Genomic DNA, 24,615 nt, shown 5'->3' on the forward strand with positions numbered 1-24,615 from the left:
GCATGAAGTAAATACAGATTCTCCATGCAGTTAGTACAAGTGTTTCTCCTGGTTCATTTAAAAAAAAAAAATCTTTCCTGCTTTGCAGAGATGATGGGGTGCCTCCAGCATGGTCCCTTAAGCATTGTATTATTTTTGAGGAATGTGAAGTGAGATGTACCTCAGTATGGTGTTGTAATCATAAACTTTATGAAGCATGAAAGCAATAACATGAACCTTTACATTCATTAATTGTACTGAAGTTGTAATGTCTGAATGGAACCCAGTCAGTGTATTGGGACCATACTGTAAACTTGAGCTAGTTTGGTGTATAACCACTGAGTGAATGAAATTGCAAAGGTTCTACTGTTTCTCTTCTGTAAAAACATGATGTGCTGTATCTCTGCCACTGTATTATTTGATAAACTGCTGCTTCATTAGTCTCTGCAGGCTAATTTAAGGAGCTACTCAGATTACATAATGAGCAATCATTAAAATATCATCTACTCAAAATCCAGCTATTTATCACGGCATAGCTGTAGGTTTGCCTCCCTTTATGTTAGCTTGATCTGCCCATGGCATACTTCCAGGTGTCCTTCTGACAGCGTGGAGAACCAGGGATGTCTGTGCCTTCTTCTGGATTTACTGCTTGAGTGGAACAGGTCTAGATGTGTTCATAGTACACAGCAAACATGAAGTTGCATCTGAAGCAGGTACAGGGGATAACTTTAAACTAGCCACCATGCATGTGGTTTCGTTAGCAACAGTCTGAGATTTCCATGTGTGAGCTAGTGGCCTAAATATTTACTAAAGGTCTGGATGTTCTCCCCTGCCTCCAGCTTCAGCGCTGAAGCTTATTGTGATTACACTGTTACTGATGAGTATTTGAGTTGAAGGAGTTAGGCTTTCCTCTGTGCTTCTGTAAAGGAAAGGATTAATGTGAATGCAGCAGAATACAGATACTTTTCCAATCTGTTTTGAGCTCTGTGATCAAATCTATTTCCGTTTCATTTTGGCTTTCTCCGAGGCAGTGGGCTGCAGCCATGAACCACGGTATCTGAGGTGCCCCCTGTGTTAGTTCCTGGGCAGCTTTTAGAAGACGTTTCCTTCCTTTGCCCATCGGGCTGGCATTTGCTGTGGTATCAGTTTTTGTGGTATGACATCGGAAAGTGCAGCAACAGAGGTTGATTAAATATTTGAAGTGTGCACTCAGTTTTGACAACTCAGATTTGTTTGCACTTGTTATATGCCAATGTGTGTATATTTATATGTCAATATATGTAGTGACAATGTGTGTCTTTATATATCAATATCTTTTATAGAGAACATCTGCTATGAAATTGTTAGAACAGCATGCCATGAAGCTTATTATGTGTTCTAGTAGCTATTGTGTACCCAGTTGGTTTAATAAACCACTAAAACATTTCAAACGTAGTTAAATATCATATCTGGTTAATAACGTGTCCAGTTTTGAATTTAATCCATCTTCTATGTCACGTATTATGGACTAAAATCTTGTAACTTTTTCCTTAAATTTGTTTAATGAGAGAATAAAAGACAAAGAAATGAGCTTTGGAGTCTTGAATATTAAAACCTCCTAATGTAAATAACAAATGCGAGGGTTACATGTGTGTTCTAAAGCACTAAGTGGGTTATGGTAGAACTGGCACACTTAGTGCTCTGTTGGCATAGCTTTTCCCTTCGGATGATTGTTTGGAATGTGTGGCCTCTTTGTATATTTGCTGTAGCAGAGCTAAACTCTAATGTCACTTGCGGGAGAAATTTAATACAAGGGGCCTGTACAGAACCGAGCTGCTGCCATGATAGCATGTGGTATATTTAGCATGCATGTGTCTAGTAACCATGTGATCTTACGCATGTGAATGAAGCAAATTCTCAGCAGTTATTTCCCTAATTATTTTCAGAGTTCTGATAATTAAATAAAATGTTATCAAACTATGGCTCTGTTTGTAACTGAGAAGTAACCAGTCAAGGGATTTGGAATACCAAAGCCTTGTCTTCATATCTGTGGAAAACAGGAGTCAGAATTCCAAAATACGTGGAATTTTTTAATCCACCTTCATTTTAGGAGTATTTTGTTTGGACTTAGGCTGTTAGGATTCACAGTTTTCTTCTGCTGTGATGACTGAAGATTAATTTTTAAATGAAGTACGAAAATAATCTGATTCTTAGGTACTTAATCTATAAGAAAAGCTACAAATTGTGAATTTTCACAATGCTGTGATACTGTCAGAAATTTTTACTGGTATCTGTGTTTAAAAGTTCATGTGTCATACACGTTCTTTGCACATTTAACAGGCAGCCATTTAGGATATAGTGCTGGGAAGAGTGGCACGTATAAATCCACTATCAGGACAGTGTAGCAAGGCAGATAATCTCTTCAATGCCACATTATCTCTCCGATAGAGAATCCTAGTAAAATTTAATGCCAACTTTTTGGCTGGTGTGGTGCTGAAAGTGTGATATTGATGTTGGTTTACTGTTTTCAGGGTTTTTGACATCTTATTCTGTGTGGAAGGAGTGAGCTGGCTTGCATGTTATGCCCAGGTTGTTGTGCGATACCATTTAGCATGCAGCAGCAAGGTTCTTCTTGCACTTTGAGAATGGGCCCAGATGAATAAAAATGTCCTAGGCTGGCTCTAGGCCCCAGAGCGCAGTTTTGATACTGAATGTGAGACAATTTCTAATGACCCATAGCCAAGGGATTTACTTAGCCTCAGAGCTGCATAATTGCATTCTGCAGGCTTAAAGTTTCAAGTGGGTTCTGAGTGCTTTGGGAGCTCCTTTCTTCTTCGTGTCCAGTGGTCACACACAATGCCTCGAATCTCTTGCCAGCAAGACTTGGCCAAAAGCATGAGAAATGAGTGGCTCCACCTCCCCTCGCTATGAATTAAATTGTACATGTTCCAGCTGGTAACTTCTTTTTCCCACCATTTCCTGTTGAAAAGACTGTAGGCACTTTCTTCCAGCTAACAGGTGGTTGAAGTGTGTGTGTGGGTTTAATAGCATTTCTCTAGACTCACTGTCATTATGGCCTAGTAAGTTCCTTCAGTTTGAAGATACTGCCTATCAGGTTCTCAGGGTTTGGTAGGTACTGCATTAAGAAAAATTAGAAGGAAGCCCAGTAGACTTTCTGTTGAGTATTTTAATACTGTTTTGCTATGTGTGCCATTAGACAGCCTTAAACAGAGCAGAGAACTGAAATTATCCCTTAATGTAGCATGATAATGTTATGCTCTCAGGTGTAGAGCCATGTACCTTAGCATCCATGCTGTTTCCTAGGCCTCCATAATATAATTGTTGGAAGCCAAGGCTGGTGTTTTTAAGTGCTTCAAAATATCAAAATTCTTCTCACACAAAGCTCCTGGATTAATAGTGTATGAAATCAACAGTGACCCCTTAGAGTTGACGTTTTGTTTTTCATAACATTACAACATTTTCCTAGCAGTCTGGATCTGTGACACTGCAGAAGCAGTGATAATGCAGATCTCTGTCCAAGGCTGTCATTTGTTTGCAGTTGGTTTGTCAGTGCTACTGACAAGTATTTATTAATTTCAGTTTTGTGATTTTTAGCTTGCTTTTTCTTGTGGCTCTTGCAAATAAATTGTGGTTACAAGAACCAAGTCTTCTGCTTAATTGATTTTGCTTTCGGAGAGCCAAAGAATACCATGTTCTTCCTTGAAGTATCTTCCCTTAAAATGAAGCTTGGACAGTGAATGGGAACTGGTTTCTTTTTAATGTCTGTTTGAGTCTATTAAATTAAAACAAACATGCCAACATGTTCATTTCTTTGTTCTACGCTTGATGGCATCAAATTGGATAAAATGCCCAGATAAACTTAGTGTTAACTCTTTTTCCTGCTGTCTTCCATCATTTTTGTCCTCTGTTCTTGGGGCCTTCCTGTTCTCTGTAGTGCCTTTCTTCAAACTGTAGGGACTGAGCATCTGCCCTGAAACTGACTGGGATTTGCTTCAAAACAGAACCAATGGCGAAGTTTGATAGCTGTCACATGTGAAGCCTGTAGGGAATGTTTCCATCCTGTTCATAAATGTTTTGACTGAAGACCTCTCTACTGAAACAACTAGGCAATGGCAGCTATTTGAATCAAATGAGATTCTGAGTTTGAGGATTCACTACGTAAACTAGATACTTAACTGTCTGTGCCCAAATTGATGGCTTGCAAATACTGCAGTTGGACTGACTTGGTAGCATGGAAGCCTGAAAGCAGAAATCTTAGTGTTCTCTGCTTGAGCTGAACCTCAGTGCACTGCTACTTTCTAGATGCTCCACACCAGTGCAGTAAAACCACTCTTGTGCGTCCGTGTTGGTTAATGAACCATGCGTTTATGGCAGTATTCAGGTTTCATAGGGTACTTTTTCTAATGTGGAATTTGCGTTTGTTGAGCAAGTGAGGCGTACAAAGGGAAGTGCCTGTCATCTAGAAAGGCTTGCTAATCAGGTACTGCCATCAAAATGAGGTATCTTTAGTGTTAGACAAAGAGGAAAGAAAATCTTCAGGAAGCCAGAAAGAGAAATCTTCACGAGTATTGGTTCAGGTTTTATGTTAAGATTAGTGTTTACTCAAAGTTGGAGGGTGAGCTTGTCTTTTGTATCTTCCCTTGGAAAGCAGGCAAATGCTTATAGTGCAGAGGATGTGTCCGCCCCTGCACCCATCAGAGCTATGCACTGGGGAGGACGGTGGCACTGTGCGCTGGTGGATTTGTACAAATATAAACATACAGCATGATCTTAGATGTGTTTGTGCAGGGGTAAAAATTTATTAGCTTCAGATGAAGTCAGGAGCAGCAGCTTTGAGAACTGGCTTAGATTTTTTTTTTTCCTGTTGCAGGACAGGTAAAACACAACATTTTATGTTTTTAATAAGAATTATTTATTTTAAATCTCAGTTTAAAATCTGTTTGAGTTGGCTGCAGGATGAAATGTAGCTGAAAAGAAACTGTCAGTCCGCAGTTTGTCTGCACTGCAGTGTAAGTTGCTGGAAAGTTAACTTTCTCTGGTGTGAAGATAGAGACAGGGTTTTGTAGTCCTGTGTTTTTTTTTTTCTTTGCTTCCTTTATGCAAACTGGATTTATTTACTTAAAACTTTTGTAGTCCAGCCTCAAGAGTAGAGTATGTTTGAGATGGGAGCTGGGAGGAAAGTAGAATTCAGTCACCAACACAATTTCTTAATTAAACTCTATTTTATTAAATTTTTCTTCCATTTCTTCTGTGCTGTCTGAATATCTTGTAATTCATTACTGGGTTTTCCCTCTTATTTGCGATGAATTGACTGTTCAGTTTTCGATAAGCAGTGTTTGGCCTCATGTAAAACTTGAGAAGCATCGGAGAGAATGAGTGGGGCTATGTAAGAACAGGGAAGGATGGAACTGAATAACCACAAGGTTTTTGCCGTACGCTTTGTAGCCAGTCAGTTTTGTATTACCATGTATGTTGCAATGGGATTGAAGAGCTAAGTGAAAGGTTTCAGAGTCATATATGAAAGCAGGTGTGTTCAAAGGTACTCCAGTCTTAGAGGGGAAAATGTGCTTTCAATACAGACAAAGGCAGCAGCGATAGCAATGCACATATAAGGCCCTGGTTATGCTGCCCCTTCTAGGATCTGTCTTTGCTGATGCAAGTGAAATTGGAGCCTGAGCACTGGTATCTCTGCTGTTTGCCAGCTAGCTGTCAATATTTATTGCTTCAGCTGCTGCAAGGCTTCAAGTCAGCATGTAAAAGGTTTTCATGTCCTAAAGGCCAGGAGAACTCAACCTTAATATATGTTTTTTTTTTCTTTCTTTTAGAATATAACATTTCTTACGGGGAAAAATGGAGTTAAGTGTGATGTTTCTAAGCAGGTTCTTGAAATTTGCATTTAAACTGCATGGCAGTTGGCTGTGGTTCTCCCTTTTTATCCCCACAACTCCATATGATCATATGTTGACAGAAGATTTACTTTGAATAAAATAAGGTGCTGTAAAATAATACTTGTAGCATCTGATTTTGGTATATAGAATCCACTTTCATGAGTACATTTAATATGTGGGATTTTTTCTTAGGTGAATTACTGTGTAGTTTTTCATGGAGATGAGGTGCTTTATTGTCATACCAGGACGGAATGGAAGAGCACCAGTCTTTGTGCACTCCAGTGATACTGTTAGAACAACAACAAAATATTTCTGTGCCTTAATAAGTCTTATCGCTTCACATGCAGGAATTTAACATCATTTTAACCACTCGCTTCTCCAAGCTCAGAGATTGCCTGAAGTCTCTGACCTTGCCCATGGCATACTTTCATAGAGCCACTTCCCAGGACTACAGGCAGCGTTGGGAGTTTTGTAGTGGCATGCAACTGCTCTTACCAAAATAAGATACCGCGATTAAGGTTTACTGTAGCAGTTTCAACTAATACCTAGAAGCAAAGTCATTTTTGTTCGACTTTTACATGTTTGCTTTACAACCCAAATGAGCTCCTTGGGCCTCTCTGATATTTTTTTGTCGGAGATGAACAAGCAGATAGGATGGATGGAAGGGATCCAGCAGTGTATGTGAAATGGGTACTGTTTTCTGTAATTTTCCTTGCAGATTTAAATTGTTGATGCAATAACTACATGTTGAGATGTCCACTTTGACTATCTAATAGTGCAAGAGACCAGGCTCATTATGTAGTCTTCCTTCAGAAGTGGTTCTCAGGGCTGCTTGCTGGCATTTCTGGCAGTTTATTTGATAGGATAATTTTGATTTTCTTTTCCAAAATCAGGAGAGTAAGCTGTGTTATAGTTCTTACTTAATTTTTAATGCCTAATGGTGGATCTGAACATTGAGCTGTATTTGTAGTCTGTGATCCCTGAGTGATCCTGGTTACCACCAGATCAGGGCAGGCATTATATCGAGCAGTACTTGGCTGATGAAGTGGTGAAGACAGAGGTGTCTCCCTTCCAGTGTGAAAAAGCTTGCATTTGCATCTAATGCTGTTTGTGCACGTTAATTGAATATCCTCGTTTTAATGGAAGAGGTTTTCAATAAGGAGACTCTGTGATAATCTGAGCCTGTCTGGGCATCACCCTCAGCTTTTGGCTACTTAATGTAATTGCAAATAGGCCAGTCACCATACATTAAGATCCAGCTTGTGTGATATTTTGCTTCTCTTATTACTCCTGCCCTTGGTTAAGTCCTCAGTGATGTAGTTTATCAGAAGGCTTTGTATATTTACATACGGATAACTGAATTGATCCTTGGTTGGGACCTCAATCAAATCTGTCTGGGCATTCACTTAAAATTCTGCCAGCTCTTATCTTCTCATTCAGGCCTTTTTAGTGTCTCTTCTTATTTTGGCTGCTGGGGTTGGGTAGGTTTTGTAAGTAGGATTATGGCTACACTAGGGAAAAGCAATTCTATGGCCATGCTTAAAAGGTGCATTTAAGGTTTGCTTTCTTTTGGCAGGTTTAAAATCATTTTCATGAGAGGTGAAAAGTTTGGGAGTTCTTAAGATTCTTAATGCAATGTTTAATGGTTTTAATACAATAGCGGGAACAAGTTGGGCAATCTGTTCTCTTGGAGTCACCGAATGTTTTAAAGGATAAGTCATTTGATTTCAGAAGTTGTTGATGTTATTTCATGCTATGCACCACTTGAATTGTAGTTTTGCTCTGAAGCAGTGATGTTAGTTAGGATCAAATGACTTAAGTTTTGTATTTGTTGCAGGCTGTGAGAAATGTGAAATCAAATTGTTTTGTCATATGCTCTGCCTTTCAGGTATAACATAATAGAGTTATTGTAGCATCGTGAATTTCTGCTCATCAGCTAAAGCATATTAATTGGCTGTGTGTGCTGGTTGGTTGCCATTGGTATGGAAAAAACGTTTCAAAGTTAGTTAATTTTAGAATTAGGTTTCTATTCAGAGAACAGTTCTTATCTGAAGATTCAGTGTGCTGTGATCAGTAGTGTAAGCAGTGTCTTTATATGTGAATCCAAGTGGCTAGGTTCATGTCAATAACATGAACAATGAGAGTACTAGATGTCACCTGCCAATAAAGTTAGTGTTAATCAACAGAAGAAAATATTCTGAATAATATATATATACATATATATTTTAAAGTGGAAACAGATTTCAGCAGTGTGTTCAGGTGTTGGGGTATGTTTTTAAATGTAATTAACTCTGTCTCTAGTAGTTTGCCCACTATTCTATTTCGTTAGTCTTAGCTTGCAGTTGTTTTTAGGAATGTAGGCAACTAAACGGAGGGCAGTGGCCTCAGGCTTAAGCAAGAAAAACCAAGTGCTATTCAGAACTTGGATCAATAAGGTGCTTTTAGGTCTGCTTTTAAAAATGGCTACTAAAATTAGAGAGTTCATGGGCATCAGGTGGTTTCCTTTGTGTAGGTGTGTAGCGCCATGTCCCTGCTTCCATTAACGCTGTCTTCTACCTGGATTTAGTCTTTTGCCATACATCACTCCTGAGAAGCAGCTGAGGAGATTACTCACTTTGTTATTTTATTAATTGCCACCTGTCTGTCTCATTTACGTTCTGAAACATTTAGATTACAAGGACACTGTCTACGTGCATGTTTGTAAAGGATCTGCCCTGTGAGACCAGCTGTCGTACACTTCTTCCCCTATTTTCCCTCCCCTGCCAAAATGATGTTTTAATTTACTTGAATACAAAATGGCTATTTGCGCGAAAGGACACAGGGAATAATTCACTGGACCTTGTTTTTTTATCTCTGATGTACAGCATATTTTTTTTTCTTATTTAGAAGTTTAAACTGGTGATGTATCTAAATTTTAGAAGAAGAGACTGAGCTTTAAACAAATGCAGCCGCAGAAGCAGAATCTTAGTACTAACCTTTGTTAGAAACACGTAGGTGTCTTCATGGCTTGCTGAATGTCTCATTGAGGCATGCAGGCTGTTTCTGGCATTATGTTGTCGCGTCTCTGGTTTATAATTGTTGCACTTCAACAATATGACTGCATGCTGTTATTTAATCAGACATTGAATAAATGATCAAGAAAGCTTTCTGGATAATTGTTTAGTGGTTTAAAGCTTCTTACAGATTCTTTGATGCGTGGTCTCTCTTCTGTTTTTCTCATTTTTCCTGTCTTGTCCCCTTTAAAAGGGACACCTGGATCCCATGGAATGCTCTGCAAGAGCAGAGGTGTGTGTTTGGTGAGAAATAGTTGTGGGGACTACCTGTCACAGCAGGAGGAAGAAGGAGAGAGGCAAGGAGCTTGGGGCCTGCAGCTCATGGAGAGCCTGAGGAAAAGCTGAGAGAGAGGATCAGGAAGAAACAGGGAGCTAAGAAGGAGCTAAGCCATGGGAAGAAATTGCCTGAATACAGGGGGAGAGCATGTGGTGCTTTGCCTCACACAGCCTCTGACTGAAGCTAGACTTGCAAATGAAGACATCTTTCAAGGTGTCCAGGTTTCAGCTGGGACAGAGTTAATTTCCTTACTAGTAGTTGGTGTGGTGCTGTGTTTAGGGTGAGAAGAATGCTGATAACCCGCTGATGTTTTAGTTGTTGCAGAGCAGCGCTGACACGAAGTCAAGGACTTTTCAGCCCTGACAGCAAGGAGCCTGGGGGTACAGAGGACCTGGGAGGGGACACAGCCAGGACAGCTGGCCCCAACTGGCCCAAGGGATGTCCTGTGCCATGTGGCAGTGGGGGCTTGGGCTGGGGGGGCAGCTGCTGCTTGGGGCTGGGCTGGGCTCGGTCAGCGGGTGTTCAGCAATTGCCTTGCGCATCACTTGTTTTGTATATTCTTTTATCATCATAATAATTATTATTCCCTTCCTTTTATTCCTATTAAACTGTCTTTATCTCAACCCAATAGTGTTACCGTTTTTCTGCTTCTCTTCCCATCCCACTGGGGGAGATTGAGCAAATGGCTGCATGGCACAGATCCTGCAGGATCAAAGCACACCACAAAGGCACAGTGTTCAAGGAAGGATTTTGTTTGTAATCCTTCTGTATTTCCATTCACTCATTTACTCACTTTTCTCTCTTGCTAAGAACTTAAAATTTGCCATTTTTTTAGTTTATAGTCTTCTTTGAGGAAACTGTGTAAGGCGACGGTGTAAGCGGAGCCATGTGGAAGCTGCGGCTGCCTTTGTATCCCATTACATTCCTGAAGTCAGCTGTAGATGTTTTTGATTGCAGTGATGTTTGTTCAATAACATGTGTCGAAGGCGCTGTTAGGCGGCTGGTTGGTGCATTACCTCAGCAGTTCGTGCTCTGCAGGCGGGGTGGGCAGTCTTCCTCTGGAAAAAGTCAAAGAGAATCACCACGAGTTCAGTCACTGACGGGTGACCAGAACTTCGCTGAGCTTTAGGGTCTTGCTACAAATCACAATGTCAGTTTGCTGAAGTACACAGCCAATACAGTTTTCTACGTTAGTAGAAAAAAAATTACCTCATGATATATCTTCCTTTCATTTTTTCATACATACATATAAAGGAAAAATCTCCTATGATTTCCACTTATACCTTGGAAAACTATACCAGCTGTTCACCAATTAATTTTAACGTACTGAGAACAGACACTGTATTTCTTAAGTGGAGAATTGCTTATTTGGCATTTGCACAAAGGAGCTGAAGTGCAGCCTGCACAATTTGAATACAATTTTAAAGAGTATTTGAAGGATAAGAGTAGTAAATCTCATAGCATTGCCCTGCAGTATGTGCTGTGTTCTGAATAATTTCTCTGCCTCTCCATTTCTAGAAGCTTTAAGTCTTATGTCAAGATGTTGAGTTGGACTCGATGGTCCTTGTGGGTCCCTTCCAACTCAGGATGTTCTGTGACTCGATGTTGCTTGTTTTGAGTTAGCTCAGTTGGCACCTTACTTAATTTTGAACTGCTTGAAAATACTAAGCTGTATTTGTTTTCTACTGATGTTGCTTTCAGGTATGTTTTTTTTTTCTGTGTAATCTAACCATGAGATGTGGTTATAGTACATCAGAACATACAGAGTGGTTTTTGTCTAGTTTTCTGTTTATAAATGTTCATTTTATGTAGGTTATTTGTTGAGGCTCAGCTGTTCTGACTGTGAAACCATTTTCTGTCCACTTGTCCCCAGTCTCATTCACTGCCCGTAGACTTGTTATTGTTGTTACGGTGCCTTTTCCAAATACATGCTTGTTTTTTTTTGTTTTTTTTTTTTTTTTCCCACCATGTGTAAGGTTATCTGTATTCTTTTAATCTATAAACTTTAGTTGAGATGGAAAAAGTAATAAGCCAATACTGCAGTAATTAAAGCCTGAGTGTCACTGAGGTAACACTCAGTTAACACTGAATTGTGTTTCATTCTCTCTTGTTGTAAGATGAAAAAAACTGTCCACGCTGTTGGTGACCAGGTGTTGGTTAGTTAATTAACTGTGTTCATGAAGGTCTGTTTTCAGATGATTCTTACTGAATCATTAGGATAACTTTAAAGAAATGGGAACAAGAAAATGGATTTTAATGCCACTTAAAGTCCATGGTCAAGATGTCTGTTTTTACAGATAGATTGGTAATGGCTGTTTTCTTTCTGGAGAGTGTAAATGCTGAGAATGGACTGATATGTATTTTATGGACTGAAGTAGTAAGCCAAGAGTTTATACTAATAACGTGAAAATATTTAGGTGTTGAGTTTAATTGAAAAGTGAACCCATTTACTTTTGACTAGCAGTAACAGAATTCCTGGCTGTCCTTGATCCAGGACCATGCCATGTTTCTTGTTATATAGGAGTGCACATCCTGTTGTAGGTGATGCTGGTGGTTCCTGAAATCTGTTTGCTTCCTCAGCTCAAGAAAATCTCTCCTTAATAATGCATGTTCTAGGAGTAGTAAAACATGCTTTAAAAGCAGCCATCTGAATCTCAGTTGGTTTTTCATGCAGTTTATATTGCAGTAGTTCTGTTCACAAGAAGATGTTATTTGACTTCATTTTAGGCAGGACTTAACTGCATGTGAATGAATGGCAGGAAAGGCCATGTTAAGAGACCGTCAGTCATCATCAGGAGTTGCAGTTCTTCAGTAAGACTTTTTTAAAGTAGTCTGAGGTCTTCTAATAAGCCTTGAGAACCTGATTTGAAAAGCTATGTGACTTACAAATTAGAAGCTCAAAGTAGATTTGTTGTTTTTCATGTTGAAATTGAGGAGCATGTTTAGTTGCAGAGCTCCACAAATCCACTCTTCAAAGTTCACTGAAATGTTCTGGTGTGAAAGACGTGGATACTTGTGTGGCGTTCTTCCCAGCTGAAAGAAACGAGTGTTTTATCATGCATGAAAAGAATATCAGTAAAGAATTGTTGATGGCTTCCTGTTTTTTTCATGTTGTCCCACTTTAAAAAAAAAAAAAAAAGTGATTTTGGCTAATGCTTGGATTATTGTTTTTATAACAATGCTTGTGTATCCCTTGTTAGCTGAAGACCCTCTGAGGCCAGTCCACTGGCCTGACTGTATGGCTCTATTTGGATGTAGAAGAATGACTAAAACAGAGGATGGAAAAAAATATTTTTTCCTAATATTGCAGTACGGCAAGAACTAGGAGGTCAAATGGCAACATAGAATTGTTTTAAAGGGGTAGACCTTGCTATTGTTCTACACATTTTTAAATTATTTGTAACAATGAATGATGAAAGGCTATAGAACTACCATTGTAGGAAATATTTTGGTCACTGTTTTTGCACAGCACTGTAAAAACCCCAGTGAGAATGTGGGCTTCATCTTTATTAAATGAAAACATAGGTAGCTGGAGTCCCTGCGGTTGAAATCTTAATTTTAAAATCTGACTTCAAAGTGGCAGCAGTGCATTTTGAAGCAGGGCTGGCTGAATGTCTAGAGTGCTGTGGTAACACCCCCTGGCTCTTGGCATGTTTCAGTGCAGATCCAAATCCGAGTGAGTATATCTTGTAAGTTGGTCTGATGCTTGACCCAGCTCCATACACCCTATTAACCTTTTGATGAATTGTTTTGGTGAAGGCACTCTCTGACTTCATTTTCTTTAGCTATTGCTACTGGAGCTATGGGGTGGGGAAGGAGGACACTTAATGTTTCTAGGTATTACAGAAAAATGAGATAAGCTGTGATAACTGGTTTGTGGATGTAAACCAGTCAGGAGCTGATGATGGGCCTCATCTCCATCTCAGTATTTACATTCTGGGCATGTCATTGTCACACATGCTAAGTATTACTTTGAATTATGAGTGAAAGAGCTGTGTTCAGCCTTGGGTTGGTTGTGCAGTCTATCAGTCTATTCCCATCAGTTCCTGCTTACAGGTAAAGGAGCCAAATCTATAAAAGTATCTGGTCCTGGCTCTTCTGAGACGAGAAACACCTGTTAGCTGTGATATGGCCCTGCTATCCAGTAAGCCCCAGGCAAGGCTCATGGCTGTAAGGTGCATCTATACAGATCCACACAGCTCTGGTTTTTGAGAGTTAACATGCAGATGATCTGACACGATGACACGCGTTTCTTTGCATGCATTGCAGTGAGCGAGCTGTGCTGATGTGGTTACTGTCAAACGCAACCTGTAACCATGATGGGGAAATGGAAGTTCCAAGAAACCAAAGAGAAGCAGAGGGAAATACAGGGAAAATAAATGGAAGGATTATAATTCTGACACAGTTTTTTCCTAACCTGTTATGCCAGAAGGCTTCAAGACCGATATAATTTGTTTCCACTGAACCCTTGAAAGGATCTTTCAAAGTAGGTCAAATACCATTTCCTTGCTTTAAAGTTGTATATCTTCCGCTATTTGTGAAACTGTAAGCAATCTTGAGAATGAACGAACTGTTCTGAGGTGCTCAAAATGCACAGTTATGAAGGTATATCTCTGCATATGTTCCTGATGTCTTTTAGTAGTTAGTGTGTGAAAAAAGAATCGATCCAATCCACAAAATTTGGAGTAAATAGTACTTTTATGCAGTAATAGAGGCTTCTACTTAGCTACCAACCTCATTTTTCTCCCTGTTATTGTGAGCTGACATGATTTTCTGTTTGAAGCTTATCACGAGGCACATCATTTTTTCCTCTTCTTTTTCTCCCCATAGTCCTACTTTTTTTGTTCAACAGATACCAGAAATTGTTACCACCACCACCCCTAAAGAATTGCTTATGTGTGCCCATGAAGGCCGATGTAAAGCTTTGGTGGTTGTCATTGGTTTGTCACTTAGGGAAGTAGAACTTCACCTTTGGCGAGGTTATTTAATGTCAGTTTCATGTTTGCTTTTGGAAATAAATGTGCTTTCATCTTCATATGCCTACTAACCTCCCTTTATTTGGGCAAAAGTTTGGTGATGATCTACATGAAAAGGTGTTGTGACTTAAGAATTTTACCTAGGTATGTTTGCAATGGAGCAATTTCACCCCTTAGCTTTGAAAGTCACCTCTTGTGTGATGTCTGACTGAAAGGGTTGTCTTTGGCAAATGTTCTTCCAAGCCATGTTTCTGGTGTCCACAGCAACTGGTGCAGAGGGAGGAGAGGCATCCCTGGCTGATGCAGACAGGATGGGTGTGCAAATGGGTGGGGGATTGGCCAAGCGAGAGGCTGCGGGAGGTTGAGGAAGGTAGTGGACCTGGAACAAGAGGAGGCCTCGTGCTTAGTGAACAGGGTGAAGCAGAGGCAGTAAATGGATGACGGATTGATGTGTTTGTGCCTGATAGAGCATACTAATTTTAGAGGACCTTAAATAGCACCCAGAATTATGACAAAATGTTGGTGAAAATGGCTGTTGGTTTTCCCATTTCTTTCCTGTGAGAGTTTCTGGAGCAGATAATGGCATTTCCTTACTACTGGTTTTTCCTTTATCTGACAGAAAATGTTTGTCTCCTATTTTGCCTCCTGAAGTGTACAGATCATATAATTTCACACCATATTTCCCTCCTCTATCTAGTTTCCCCCATGAGCCTGTTTTATTCACTGCAGAGACTTGGTTTTGAACACCTGCTGCTGGAGGTGGAAGATGTGAGTGGATGAGGCAGGTTTGTAGGAAGGGAGTGAGTGCTCCCACATCAGGGTTTTCAAATTGGGTTTGGGAGCACTGCTTTGCTTCCCAGAGTTCCTCAGGAAAAGTTTGAGAACTGGCATATTTCTGTAGGTCTATGTCTAATGTCTGTGTAGTAGAACATAAAATATTCTTATTCCTCTGTACAAATTTATGGTAAATTATCTTAAATTTTTGTAGACCTCTTACCTTGTGTACTGTGTACCCTGCTGGTCATTGTGGTGCAGAAAGAACAGAGCGAAACTGGAAAGGGTGGAGGGACAGACAGCATAGCTAGGCAGAGAGTGGCTTTCGAGCAAGAAATGATTGATTGGAATGGTATTCTTGAGTTTGGAGAGAAGTAACCGAAGGCAGATAGAGGATAGGTGTCAAAATCAGAACTGACGTGATGGGTGAAGACAACAGATGGTTCATTGCCTCGTGTTGTTCAAGATCTGTTGATATCAACACTAGCAAACAGGATCAGGCTTAAATGAAAGGATGTGTCTTTCATTCTGATGCATAGCTAAGCTGTGGAGCTCCTTGCTTCAGGATGCAAAAAGTTTCCACGGTTTCAAAAGTGGAAGAAAATTTGAGGAAGAGTTTTGAATTTAAGATGTCATTATATCGCTCCACAAGTTCTTTATTTAAAAATCACTGAATATCTGGAGAAAATGCTTTCTGAATATTGCTTCTAAGTGATACGTGCTTACGTTATTTCTGTTTCTCTCCCTTTTCATCCTAGTGCTCTTTGCTAATAGCCCCAGATAAAATGCTGGACCAGATGGACCTCTGGTCTGTCATGTGGTGGCTGTTCTTAAGAGTGCTTCTGATGGTGAGCAGTCTCACAAAGCAGAGGCAGGAATCTGATAATTTTGTACTCAGAGAACTACTTCAGTAGTATGTGGTAAATGAGAAAATGAAGCTGCACATGAAGAAGAAAACAGAATTTTTAATAGTTGCTCACAGAGACCCTTTGATAAGCCATGTCCAGGGAATGCAACCAGATTTTTGCATGACTAAATTTAACGTGATCATAACATGAGGTGATTTTTTTTTAAGGGAATGAGGCAGCTGACTGAAGTCTGCATGTTATATGAACTGAAACTTAATAGTTTGCAGGGTATTCTTATGTTTTTTTCACAAAAAAAAAAAAATAAAAAAAAATTATATGCCAGCTGTTGTTTTCCTTGTAAAATACTTGTTGTGTGCCTTTGGTTGTGTAGAGGCTGGCTCATCTGGCCTTAACTAGCTATTAATACTTTCTACTAGCTCCTTGGAAATTTTTTGTTTGTTTTTTTGTTTTTTTGTTTTTTTTTGTTTTTTTTTTGTTTTTTTTTTTTTTTTGCTTGAAGAAAAAACAAGGAATGCAACACTGCATGCTTTTCAAGTGTTTTGAAGTATAAATAACATCTAACATATATTTTTTGACCAGTGGACATCACATAATCTATGTTCCTTTGGTCTTAAATTCCACTGACTAGTATTTCTAAATAGCGTTGGGCATTTTATATTTTTCCCAAAGCAGTCCTTTGTTTATATCAGGTAAATATAAAATGACATCCCTCATTTTGTGATGTTCCTCCACCTCTTTTCTTTTTTTTCCCTTTTCTTTTTTTTTTTTTTCTTTCCCCAGGCTGCATCAGAATGGCATGGTTGTTTGCTCAGTGTAAATTGAATGCATTGTGAAGTGTAGCCTGTGACTAATCGCCTCTTGCTGTCTCTGCCTATTAACTGACTGACGGTGATGTGGTTGTACCACTTTCTACACATGGCCCCAAGGATCTGGCATGGTGACACCCATATTAAAATATGCAGCGCTTGATTTCCAGTGACATTCTGGGTTGGAAAATTAGAGAGGTTATAAACTAATGTTGTGGCTGTTTTTACCCCTTTTGTTTTAATGAATATTAGGTGGTAATAGAGTAAGTTGTACGTGTTTCATGTCTGAATATGAATTTTAGTATACAGCCAGTGTTCTAGAGGCTATTTATTTAGACATTTTCTCCTATCTTGTTGAATTAATGTTATCCTAAAATTCAAACGCGGTCTGGAATATGGTTTAAAAGGTTTTTGGTGGTTGTGGTAGTTTTTTTTTTTAACAGAAAATGCATATAAAATTTTTAATGTTCAGCATCTGACAAGTTAATTTGCATAATTACTAGATAAGCACATTATGAAGGCACTTGGCTTTTCAAGTTTGCATGCAGCTTCATGTATCTTACAGTTCACCAAATTTAAATGTGCTGGGCTAGTAATTTATTTATTGGCAAATGTGAAACTTAGAGGTGATTGTGGAGAGTAGCTGTGAATTTCTTGATTATTCGTTGGTTTCTCAGTAGATCCGAAATTCTCTCTGTTGAGAATATTTTCTATAGTCTTCATCCTTTTAAGTAAAAGTATTCCGTCTTTTTTCCCCTACAATATAAGGATTCCTAAAATAACGGATAGAGTTTACTAAAACATTCTGGGTCAGTTTTTGAAACCTAAGGTAACTTGATGCTTAAAGCTTAAAGAGGTAAGCACTGCCCCCTTGGACAGCTGTTGGTTTCTAAGCATCAGTTGAAAGGGGATGGGACTACTGTCTGTTTTTGAAGTAATTAAAAACAAAAACCACAACTCTAGCTGGAATTCAATTTGAACAAAGTGTGTAGTATATTTTAGCAATGAAAATACTTGTTTAATCACTGAAATTATTTTGTGTGCATATGTTTTGTGACTATGCAAGTGTTTTACTTAAAATTACTAAAGGAGGATCATTAATTTTTTTCAATTTTATTTTTTAGGGGTTTATAAGAAGAAATAAGAACCATTTCTCAAGTTGAAGACAAAGTAAAAGAAAACCATATCATGTGTTAGAATACCGAAGAGTGAAATTTCCTGGATTAGTATATTTCTGGATTGTGAAGTGAAGAAAAGAAGAGGTTGAAAATGGGGAGAAAGAAAATACAGATCACGAGAATAATGGATGAACGGAACAGACAGGTGAGAAACAAGGAGTCTGCATGAACATGATCATCAGTAATCCAAAAAGTGAATGGAGACTTAAGTACCTTCATTTCCTTAACTCACCTTTTTGAAGCTGAGTTTTGTCTTCATCTGTGTCTACAGATGGCATTACCAGAACACAAATAAGAAATACATCTCTTTATGTTTATACTGCATTTGTAGGGAAAATTGTTGTTATAAGTAATATCAATTACTGCTTTAAATCAAAAAAACTCGCCAGGGGAGTTTTAGGTTAGATGTTAGGAAGAATTTCTTTACTGAAAGGGTTGTTAGACATTGGAACAGGCTGCCCAGGGAGGTGGTTGAGTCACCATCCCTGGAAGTCTTCAAAAGACGTTTAGATGTAGAACTTAGGGATATGGTTTAGTGGGGACTGTTAGTGTTAGGTCAGAGGTTGGACTCGATGATCTTGAGGTCTCTTCCAACCTAGAGATTCTGTGTGATTCTGTGAAAATCATTGTATAACTGTTAGAACTTTTCCTATTTAAATGGTGCCTCACTCAGTCATTCCAGTAGATTGGAGGACTGTAGACAAGCTCTATTGGAACAGACGCCTTATTTGATCTTACAGCTACCAGGACCACATGGTAATGAAAAGACAGGATGAGAAATTCAGAAAGGATATAGTAAAAGTATTTTGGAATGACTTAGGATCTTCAAGAACAGTCATCGTCAATCAGACCAAAAAACAGCTAGTCCAGTATCTTTTCTCCTGTGATGGTCAGAAGCAAATAACGAGTGAAGTGTAGGATAGAGGTGCACATGTTACACTGCTCTGTAATCCTCTTCCAACTTCTAACTATTCTTAGCTCAGTGATTTCCTGAGCTGGATGTGGTTTCCGTATATTTAGTAACCATTAATGGATTTCCACCCTCCTGCCCCCCCTCCCCAGGGGACTTGTTCAGTCATGCTTTGAGCTCTTATAAAGTTGCAGCATTTATAAGATCTTTTGGCTCAGACTTCCTATAGGTTTGTTACCTGTTATTTCAAGAAAAAAAATCTCTTTAGTAATGCTTCTGCTAGTTTTTTTTATCTCTTTATGAAGGAGGCAGGAATCAGTCCCTACCCAGTCTGTCTGTCTATCTTGCTTGTTATTCTGTGGACTTCCGCCATATTGTCTTTTCAGCTATCTTTTTTCAGGCTGAAGAACCCTGGCTTACTTGATTTTTACACTGAATATATTCCACACCTCGATCAATCTTGCTTCTTGTCCCTAAACCTTCTTGAATACCACTGTATTCTTTTTTTGAAGGCAAAGGGACCCAGAACCGCACTCGGTATGCAAAGTGCATGAAAAAACATGAACATATAGCAATGAAGCAATGGCTGTTCTCTATTCCCTTCATAGACCACCAACTTGATGTTGTTTATCTCTTTATAAAGATAATGATTGATGCTGAGGGTAGCGACAGAGTTCCATGAGGCTGTCTTGTTGCTGCTGCATTAGCTCAGAGCCCATTGTTTTGCGAAATAGGGATTGTTTTTCTCCCTGTATCACTTTAAAGCAGTGTACACTCTGAGAAGGCTATATATAGCAAGAAAAGTATTATTGGAGTTTGGAAGAAAGCCAGGTATTGTGTTTAAACAGCTTTAATCACACAGTGACTGTGTGTTTGATGTAGATAAATGTCTGAAGTACAAGTAGTAAAAGCAGATGAATTATAACTTCTTTTAGATCCTACTCTAGAACTTCAGGCAAATTGAAGAGGTAGAAAATGATTGCTCCTCCCACCCCTCGTTTAACTTGGTTGGAGGAAGTTGGACAACTTTGTCAGATTTGAAATAAGAAATATCCTTATACTATACCCTGACTTCATTGGCTTTATTCCTTTTTTTTAGGATCTCCATATCATAGCTTTTGTCAGTGGAGTCAATCTTGTAGAGGCGTTGATGGTGCTCTTTAACACTACTGATGTATTAATTTGCTTTTAAGATTTTTTTGTTGATCTAGGTAAGGATAAGGAGGATATTTAGGGTTTATTTTGGCAACTGCAGAGCATAGTTCAGTTGTGTCCTGTCAGTTTTTCTACAGCATGCGTAGTTGGTTAGTAGGTCATGCATGAATATGAGCGATGTCCTGTCTTGCTGTTTAGTGTGTTTTTTGTTTGGAAATGCAAATAGAATGTGATAGATCTTTGCCTGTATAGCAAGTTTGTGTAACTTGTGGGAAGAAAAGCTAGTGTTATATCAGAAGCATCTTATTTCTGATGGGATTGTATGTGAGCTCAAAACAATTTATGTAGACCATTACTCTGGGGGATTACAATTGTCATGAGGCTGTCATTGTATTATTAATTAAGAAGTCTTATCTGCTTGAATGAGCTGCAGGGCATTTATGTTCATTAAGCTGAAGAGAATAAAGTACAGTAAATTAGATACCCAAGGAGCTCAGTCTTGCTGCCTTTACTCTCTTCTTCCTCTGCCCTTTATGCTAACCAAAATAGAATAGTACTGAGGAAGCCATTGGCTTGCAGTGATCCATAGTTTGTTTTTAGTGTGGTCCAGAATGGACTTGCACTCTAAATGGCAAGAGACAGAAAGAAACTAATAGACTGCTTTGTAAGTTCTTAAGTGAGAATTGAGTTAATAACAAGCGATGTGCACTAAGTTAGGCCTGGACTCTGGTGGGAGTGGGGCTTTTAACCACTGGACAAGCACGAAGCAAATAGCCTTACGAGATGAGAAGAATAATGAATGAGTAGAGAGGTGAAGTTGCCTTTTGTAGGATCATACAGGTCCTCAGTGGAACTAAGCTTTCAGTCTTTTTACTTGCTGACTTCTCAAAGTACTATAGTATGCACACATCTTGTTTATGATGCCTTTTTTCTGATAAAAAATAAGCATAAATGTACCTTTCTATACCCGCACCTACTCAGGTAATGATCTCTAACGGTGTCTTGTAATTGCAATATCAGAAGAAGAACAACTGCTTTAAAAATAAGTTAAAAAAATAAATAATAAGAATAATCAAAAATCAAAAATGTGAATTCACGGAGGAATCAAAAAATGTAGTTCTTAGCGTCTCATCCAAGACAGGCTAAATAAATCCCAAGTTTTCTGAAAAAAAAATGCGTAAAGTGGCCAAACTGCTAGGAGACTTAAACATGATTGATTTTAAAAAGTTTTTCTTTAAAAAGCTGCTGGTTTGTATTATATGTGGTTAGCAAAATTTCCACCTACATTTGTGAGAAATATAACCAGTCAAGCTTACATTTGTACTTGGTCAACTTTCTGAATTGTTAACTGAAAACAGAATACCGACAGAAGATGCAATAAGGTCCACCCTGCTGGATTTTTGGCATCTTGTCTCAATAATGTATTGTAATTGTTTAACAATAAATAGCTAAAGAGGATCTGCTTGCCATCGTTGGAATTTGTGTTAGAGCACTCTGACATAAAGTTGTTTCCAAAAGAGTTTTGTGTCTTAATAGAGATTCTTTACAAAAGATTGAATAAAAATGTTACTGCAAATATTCATCCGAATACAGATGATTCAGGTCTCGCGCAAGGCACTGTGATTAGTGGTCTTCAAGAAGTTTCTTTGTCAGAAACACTGCACAGAAACTTAGGTGGAACTGGGGTTATAATGTGTCTGACTGCATTCATGGGAAAAAAATCTAGTCTGTTCAACTTCCTTCCATGGAACTACAGAGATGTTTAAAGGAACCTTTTTTGGCTCGTACTGTCTTGCATTGTTCAACGATTGGATTGATTTGACTGTCAGTGGGTGAGCTGAAATAAAGAGAGGGTTGCTTTTTCATAATTCACACTGATTTTTTAGACGTAGGAAAAACTAGATCATTGCCTGAAACTTACTTTGAAATCTCAAACTAGCTTCCTCAGAATGAGGTCAAGACTAGATCAACAGAATCCCTGGGAGTTTTTTCTGCCTGGTTTCAGTGCTTTAGTAGTGTACCCCTTAAGGTAATGACTCGCCTTTCCCTCAAACCAAGGAATCCTAAGTTTTGTTGCAAACTTCAAATCTATGCACAGTATGTACCAGGTATGCTTTTAGGATTTAGTTAATTGGCATCCAGTTACTTGCATATAGTAAGCATATTTCAAATGATTTTTTTTCTTACATGTATGCCGTAGAAATTGAGGGAAAACAAAAAGAACCTTCTCTGTTGAAAATTATATTTGTAGAATGATATGGATGTTATAAGGAAGCCCAATATAAATGTTAAATCAACATTTTAATAGGTATTTAAGTTTATTCATATGAAAGGGACAAGACAAGTGAGAATTTTCCTTGCTGTTCTTAGTGTGAATTGAAATAACCAAGAAGGCTTCTTAAAAATGAAATATGTGGTTTTAAATGAGTATAAACAAATGATCCTTCTTTCTTTGTTTGTGCTTGTCCTAGTCCACAGTACTGCTTTGGCAACGATCACACACATTTCTCATATGGTAACTTGGCTTATTTTTAGACTTGGTCTCTTCCTCGCACTAGGAATTTATTTGTCCTGGAAACCATGTTTTACATGTGTTTTCATTGTATATGTTATGATGTCTGTCTTTACGTGGTTAAAAGTGTGCAGAATCATAATCGCATACTTTCAAACATTAAACTTCATTGTTCCCTGGGAGAATTGTGCTTATTTTAGAAACAGGGAAGTGTAAAACTGACTGTAAAACAGTCAAATAATCTGTTCAGTATTATGCGATATTACTAGGCAAGAACAAAAAGTGGATACTGCAGAGTACTGACGGTATAGTAAGTGGAGCATAAGTAGGGGATAGAAGGAAAGCAATGGGAAATTGCCTGGAACTTGGCCAAGCAGACATGAGTTGACTTGCTGTCGAGCACAAGGCACTCTCACTTCCTATCCGTCCTGAAAGTGTACTGATACAACCAGAACTGATCCATATTCTCATCTGTCCAGCTCTTATGTTTATTACCTCCATTTGTACTGTGGCTAGGTGTTAACAGCCCAGGTTTTCAAAACCCTATGTACAGAGTGTTCCTTGTGGGGAGAGAAAGCATTTGTTAAAACAGTTTTTTGATAGACCTGGATTATGTTTTATAGGTAGAGAGGAACCTCAGGTCTGCAATACCTTTCCCAGCGTATATGGGGCAAGTGCAAAAAATGTGAATACTGTTTTAATAACTGAGTTGTCTGCATGCTGTAAACATTTGTTAGCATATCTGTCTGCATCCCTTTGTGAGACTTGTTACGTACTGAGAAGGATGGTATGCATTTTGTGTTATGGGTAGTAATGAAGTAATACGTATAAGATCATAATCTCTGGAAAAAAATACATTAAGGTGTCTATACACAGCATTTTCCCCTCCATATTCCAAAAATGCCTTATAAACTTCAGAAATTCATAAAGCAGGTTTCATTGATTTGATTTGACATCAAATACGTTGACACTCTTATATCCTTAAGTAACTGAAATCTTGTGAAAGGACTACATTTTAAAGCTTTCTTCCATGAATGATGGCAATTTTTATGAATAAATACCCCTGTTTGGCAAATGCTCCTTTTGTGATAATATGTAATGGGTTTATTTTCACCCAGCAGTTCTAATAGGACAAAATGATAGTTCCATCCTGTCCCTTAAAAGAATCAAAGTTGTAACTAAAGCTGATAGAGGTTAAATCTAATCATCACAGGAGAAAATATTTTAATACTGGGAGATAATGTTGGTTAAAGAGAAGGAAATGAAGTTAGAGGATCCTACAAGCTTTGACTCTTCTTGGTAGTTATATACTTGATTATAGTCCTTTATCCTTTTATCTGGAAAAAAATAATTATTATTCTTTCTTCTCTAGGTCACCTTTACAAAGAGGAAGTTTGGATTAATGAAGAAGGCATATGAGTTGAGTGTACTCTGTGACTGTGAAATAGCACTCATCATTTTTAACAGCTCTAACAAACTCTTTCAGTATGCGAGCACTGATATGGACAAAGTTCTACTTAAATACACAGAATACAACGAGCCCCATGAAAGCAGAACCAACTCAGATATTGTTGAGGTAACAATTTGAAAAGATGATCTGTGTTCTTATCTCCTTAAGGCTTCAAATATTGAACAATATAGTATTTTAAGTTATTTTAACTAAATGTATTTAATAACTTGAAAACCTTGTCGTAAAATGTCAATTGCTGTTTTCAGTCTGATTTTTCTAAGGGTTTAAGTTGTCTTGAAATCTATGTTGTCTTTCCATTTGCCATCTACCCCCGCCAGCTGATTTCAACCAAGTTTGATAATGGAAATAGCGTATGAAGGATGTTGTTTTTTGGAAACAACAAATTAATTGCATATTAAGAATAAAAATAAGGTCTAGAGAGTGGACCTCAATCTAAACTACAGTTACAGTTAATATTGTTGTCCAGTTGCTTTGTATGTCAGTTAAAACATTGTTAGAACATAGTAAAACGACCAGTTTCTGCAGTAATAGAATAGCATGAATATTTTTGCTCAAAGGTTGTAGCTTCTGGTCTTATTGTGTTTGTGCTTCAAATATAATTTCAGATCGTATGTATGTATTTTATATAATTCCAGTATGTAATTTCTAAATTAGGTACAGCGGAAATCAGGGGTTGTCTTGGCAGCTGGAATCTTTCTATACTGTGACTGGGTTTCAGAGGAGTCATGTCTCCTGTAGTCTTGTAAATGGGCCAGAACAGGTGGCTG

General features: G+C 38.4%; 1 protein-coding gene across 9 annotated transcripts in view; it reads left to right on the forward strand.

Annotated features, from left to right (window-relative positions):
• Positions 1–24,615, forward strand: part of MEF2A (myocyte enhancer factor 2A) — an 89,168-nt gene that overhangs the window by 19,505 nt on the left and 45,048 nt on the right. For all 9 annotated transcript variants that reach the window (XM_021266620.4, XM_072043299.1, XM_027465892.3 and 6 more), the window contains 2 exons: positions 17,747–17,945; positions 23,750–23,953. In XM_021266620.4, coding sequence (XP_021122295.1) covers positions 17,892–17,945; positions 23,750–23,953 — 258 coding nt within the window. In that variant the 5' untranslated portion in view covers positions 17,747–17,891. The remainder of the gene's footprint in view (positions 1–17,746; positions 17,946–23,749; positions 23,954–24,615) is intronic.

This window comes from Anas platyrhynchos, chromosome 11, assembly GCF_047663525.1.
Source record: "Anas platyrhynchos isolate ZD024472 breed Pekin duck chromosome 11, IASCAAS_PekinDuck_T2T, whole genome shotgun sequence".
Lineage (NCBI taxonomy): Eukaryota > Metazoa > Chordata > Aves > Anseriformes > Anatidae > Anas > Anas platyrhynchos.